Source organism: Amphibalanus amphitrite, unplaced genomic scaffold (genome assembly GCF_019059575.1).
Source record: "Amphibalanus amphitrite isolate SeventyFive unplaced genomic scaffold, NRLGWU_Aamphi_draft 002040F_arrow, whole genome shotgun sequence".
Taxonomy (NCBI): Eukaryota; Metazoa; Arthropoda; class Thecostraca; order Balanomorpha; family Balanidae; genus Amphibalanus; species Amphibalanus amphitrite.
The window spans coordinates 66,920-71,734 of record NW_024883533.1 but is presented as its reverse complement, the minus strand read 5'-3'; the positions used below and the strand labels follow the sequence as shown (position 1 = coordinate 71,734).

The 4,815-nt window shown below is 54.1% G+C and overlaps 1 protein-coding gene across 1 annotated transcript; it reads left to right on the top strand.

Moving 5' to 3' along the window:
- The first annotated feature begins 17 nt into the window (after nucleotides 1–17).
- Nucleotides 18–3,827, top strand: LOC122376172 (serine/threonine-protein phosphatase PP1-2-like). Its single transcript, XM_043355900.1, has 4 exons — nucleotides 18–77; nucleotides 278–420; nucleotides 820–997; nucleotides 3,448–3,827. Exons 1-4 carry the CDS (start codon nucleotides 48–50, stop codon nucleotides 3,571–3,573), a joined length of 477 nt encoding a protein of 158 aa, XP_043211835.1. The 5' UTR covers nucleotides 18–47; the 3' UTR covers nucleotides 3,574–3,827.
- Nucleotides 3,828–4,815: the final 988 nt, after the last annotated feature.

Sequence of the window (4,815 nt, the reverse complement as noted above, 5' to 3'; positions counted from 1 at the left end):
ATCACCGGCCCGAGGTGTGGGAGGCCGTCAACGAGTGTTTCGACGCCATGCCGCTGGCAGCAGTCATCGACAACAAGGTACGACGTGTCTAGAGTGTTTTGAGGTAGGCGGGAAATGTGAAAACCTCAGAGACCGGTGTGGGTGCCATTGGCGAGGGACTGTGCTTTGACTTTTGAGATTTTGTTTAGATTCTAGATCGATGCGTATGTTGTCGCAGTTGATGCGGCCGACGGCTTGGTAAAATGACCTCATCCCTTGGTGTGGATTCCGTTCTCAGATATTCTGCGTGCACGGCGGCATCCCTCCCCCAACCATCGACGGCGGGAAGATATCGGCCATCAACCGAATCCCGTGCCCGCTGCCGCGTCCCGAGACGCAGAGCCCGCTGGCCTGGGAGATCATGTGGAACGACCCCATCAGGTGAGGGCTGGCGCCGCGGACGAGAACGAGGAAGAAGAGGGTGCCTGTCTGCGATGAAGGGTCGTTGTAGAAGCCGTGGCGCGCAAGATTGTGCTGTACTGGCAGTGATGCTCACCGGAAGCGTCTGTAGTTCTCGGTGGTATTCTGTGTCATGCCCCCCGTGCGTCATCGGGGTGTAGCTCAGTGGTAGAGCGCTCGCTTCGCATGTGAGAGGCCCCGGGTTCAAACCCCGGCACCTCCAACTGTGTGTTTTCCGTTTGCCATGACCACTCGTCCGCTCGTCTTGCACTGATTCTCATAGTTCGTTGAAATCTGCTGCTTGTGGCTCACTTTTGGTGCGGTCATCTATTGAAATTAGCCCGTAAAACACTCATTACAACCCGCGCCCTGTCCCGGCAGTATGGGCGCGGTCAGCTCTGAGACCCTGGACGAGCTGCGGGAAAACGACGGCTTTATCGACAACTACCGTCGCGGCACCGCACACATGTTCAGCAGCGAGGGCCTCGACCGGTTCCTGGCCCGCAACGAGCTCTCACACGTGGTGCGAGCGCACGAGGTGCAGCAGGCCGGCTTTCAGGTGGGTGCACAGAGGGTGAGGGACAGATTGGGACAGAATATTTGGACAGATGCACGAGCTGGGACAGATTGTGCCTCAGAGTGCAGGTGGGTGTCATGGGGAGGGATGCTTAAGGTAAGGGACGTGTTTAATGTTGGCTTTGGTGCGCAGGTAGCGGCGGCAGGTGCCGATGGATGTTGTATTGACCTGGTAGCGGCTACCCACTTGTTCTCTGCGTGGCCAGCGCTGCGGTGGCTGCTGTGTAGTGCTCAGAGATTGTGGATGCAGAAGAGTGGAGCGTCAAGGATGCTGAGTGCAGGGAGCAGACCAGTGGTGCGTGGGGTCCGGTAGCTCTAAATTACTGCTAACGAGTCGGGTTCCGAGGAAGCCGATGCGTCGCTTGTAAGTAGCTCGCAGAAGCTTGTGACAACACAGAATTGAACCGGTTTGTGAGGTTCTCAAATCAGATTAATGATAATGAATGTCTTATTTTACCTTAGTTCTGTATGCGGCTGAATAGGGTGCAGGTCTCGCAGAAACAGGTCTCTCCACTTTCATATACTTACCATCCGAACGTACAGCCTTGCGCCTACTTTGCGAGCTGCGACCCACCTTACCCTTCACCAAACACCTTGACAGGTCGCTCCCTGCCTCAACCGAAAACCTGTGCCGAATTCCTCCAGCGATCCTCCCTGCGATTGTGGCCGCGCCGAGTCGGAAACCGGGCAGCCAAACAGCTCTGGACGCCTATCAGGCGGCCGATCGAACCGCTTCGCTATGCTCCAGAGGTAGCCGCACCGCCCACCGTCCGCCAAATCGGGAGGTTTTCACGCCAGCCGGCAGTGGACGCCAGGAGATCATACCCATTCGATGGAAATGAATGTGTTGGAGGTTTGATCTTGCCGGCGTTTTCCTGGTTTCGTGTAGTGGATATCAACAGCTAAGAGGCAACAGTGGAGTTTTGCGTGAGAGGATTTTGTGGGATCGTGTTGGTTTTCGCCCATGTAACCTTGGCAAGGTTGTTCGCTTCATCCCGCTCTGACCTCATCACCAAAGCTAAGTGTAGCTTGGAAGCCTAGGCATTCTTTCGTGCCTGAATGATGTAGCAATGTGGCATTGACTTCAAAACAGTCGCCATGTGATAGACGCTATAGTTCACTGCATCCCTAACAATACAGGACTCGATAATACAGAGTCTGGCCGTGCCTTATCACAAATCTACCTATCTGAGCCGAACGGAGCTGCACTTTGTCTTGCCTTAAACCTACGATCATTTATTAAAAAAAAAAATCACATAGCCTACCGCATGCCGACCGTCCGTATCCTGGGAGCACCCGACAGCACCACAATTACTAATTCGGCTGCCTCTACCGCTGACACAGCCCTCTGCCGTGCCATGTTTTATTGATTGGGGCGGTGCGGGTATATCGGCGACGATGTCGCCTGTCGGAGGCGGTACCGCTGCCGCCGTCTGCTGATAGTGACGTCAATGGAATGCTCGCTGAGTGCCGAGTGACCTCGCTTGGTGCCACCCGCTCATCGCTGAGTGCCACCCGACCTCTCCCCGCTGGAATTTCCACCGGCCGACCCCCTCCGTCGGGTGGCGGAGATTCTCCCGCCTTGGGATAGTCCGCTACCCTCCCCAGTAAGGCGCCGTGCCCCCCGTCTGTGTCGTCTCGCCGTGCGTCAGTGGCGGCGCCCGAAGGGAGTGGTCCGCCGGTGATGTCACGTGCTAAGCTGTTGGGGAATGTCGGAGCCGGCGACACGGCGAATGGCAAGGTCGTCGCCGGCCGCCGCCGGGCGCCGCCGGTGTTCGTTCAAACCGAGGCGGAAGGATGCGGGATTTTCCTCGTGGTGCCGGCCTGGGCCGGCCGTTCGGCTAAGCTCCCGGCTGTGGCGTGGATTTCTTTTCAGCAGCGTTCGTGTGGGCTTGGTGTGGTAGCTGGCGGACCTGCGATTTTTAGGGAGCCAGCGACTATAAAGTGATTTTTCGTCAGATTGTGGACGGTAGCCTTGAAGGACGTTGCAGCCGTTATAATCTGCATTTTAAACAATTCATGATTATTTAATTTCCCCACACAGGCATGTTTCGGCCGAGGTCTTTACCGAGTATCTGGTGTTCCTGGCCTTATTTTCTCCCGTTCCTTCATAATTTACTTGTCAGGGGCCGGCGTTTCTGCGTCGCCCGGAGACAAGACAGGAGGCCTGTATTGTAAAGGCGTGTGTTTGTTAATAGTTCCGTTCTTATATGTAGCTTGCAGTGTCTGTGTCTGCCTTACAGCCGACATTGCGACTTTGTCTGTCCCACAACTGACTGTGTGCTGTCCCCGTTCCTTATCTCACAGTGTCGTTGACCGTTCCACACTAACAGTACCCGTCCTTCAGCTCACATTTCACAGTGTGTCTGTGTCCTTCCCTTAGCTCGCAGTGTCTGTTCCGCGCCTCACACTATGTCTGTATCCGTTTCTCAGCTGCAGCAGAAGGGCCGCCTCCTGACTGTGTTCTCGTCGTCCCGCTACTGTGGCGGCTCGAACGAAGCCGCCTGTGTGCTGGCCGACTGCCACAAACTGCGTACTATCCGGCTGGACACCGCCTGAGAGCGCCGCGGGTCACTCGGGGTCACCGTCAAGGTCAGACGAGGTCAGAGGTCAGCTGAGGTCACAGGGTCATATAGAAGGTCAGCGCAGACTGTTTGACGATGGGGCAGGTTCGCCAAAGCTGTTGTTGGAGAGTGACAGTGAAGCGGGGCGAAGTGCGGACGCGTACCTGGTGACCCGGGAGGTCGCAGGTCAGCAGAGGTCAGTTGTGAAAGGTCAGAGGTCGGCTGGGTCGAGTGGCCAGCGCTGGCGGACAATGAGCTTGGCATGGCGTGATTTGGGACGTGACCAGAAAGAGGACCGGTTGCAGGAAATGTGAGGAAGGAAAGAGTAGGAGCTAATTCTGACCCGGCACATCCACGAGATGCACCCACGGATGCTAAAAGGTGAAGTTTTGCGGTGTTGCTCTCTAGCAGGTATGATTAATTTTGTGATATCCGCCGTGAAATAGTTAACTCGACTTAGGAGTGGGTTGGATTGTGATCATGTTGAATAGTTCGATAAATGAGATAGCAATATGAGAAGTTCAAGTTACAGAATTCACGGTTTTATGGCGGGAAGGTGGCGTCGCCGCTGAAAGTAAATTTTGTCGTTTTCTATTGAAAGATTCACATGGTGCCATGTCGAAACTTCCACAGGGGATCAGATGATTGTTGGTGAATGTTGGCCTTTAGGATATTCCGCTGCTCATTAACAAACCTGAAAAGGCCTTACTGTCAAACTTGTAATGCTGTATTTAATCGTAAATCGCCAAGAGCTTTAACATGGATCTTTCGATGATCGTGGGTCGACCGAGGCTTTGCTAAGCAGTCCTGAATGGGCTCATTGTTTTAGGGTGTTGTCCAAAGATCCGATGTACCCTAAACGCTCAGCCACCAATTCCTTCTAACAGGGTAAAGAAACTGCTGTGTTTAGTGCATCGGTATTCTGTGTCATATGTCTGTGAATGTAGAAATCTGCAGTTGCTGACCTGCTGGCCCGCATATCGCCTCTTTCACTCGCCAAAGAGTCGAATGAAGTTCATTATCACCGTGATATTTCTTGTAACCTTAACCACCTTAGCCATATTGATAGTTCGTGATGGTCTTCACTTGAGGCAGCGCATTTCAAACTCTGGGCGTGCCAGCTGCTGGTACGCTGTATGGATGCCTGGAAATTCAGCATTCAATAACAGCAGCAGCTACATCGGTTCATTGTGTAGTGAGAGTTGTCTGTGTGAATGATTTGCTGTCAGTTGGCTGC

Coding starts and splice junctions, on each gene's coding strand:
- LOC122376172 (XM_043355900.1), top strand. CDS start 48: ATGCCGCTGGCAGCAGTCATCGACAACAAG. Junction 78..277: donor CAGCAGTCATCGACAACAAG/GTACGACGTGTC, acceptor TTCCGTTCTCAG/ATATTCTGCGTGCACGGCGG. Junction 998..3,447: donor TGCAGCAGGCCGGCTTTCAG/GTGGGTGCACAG, acceptor TCCGTTTCTCAG/CTGCAGCAGAAGGGCCGCCT.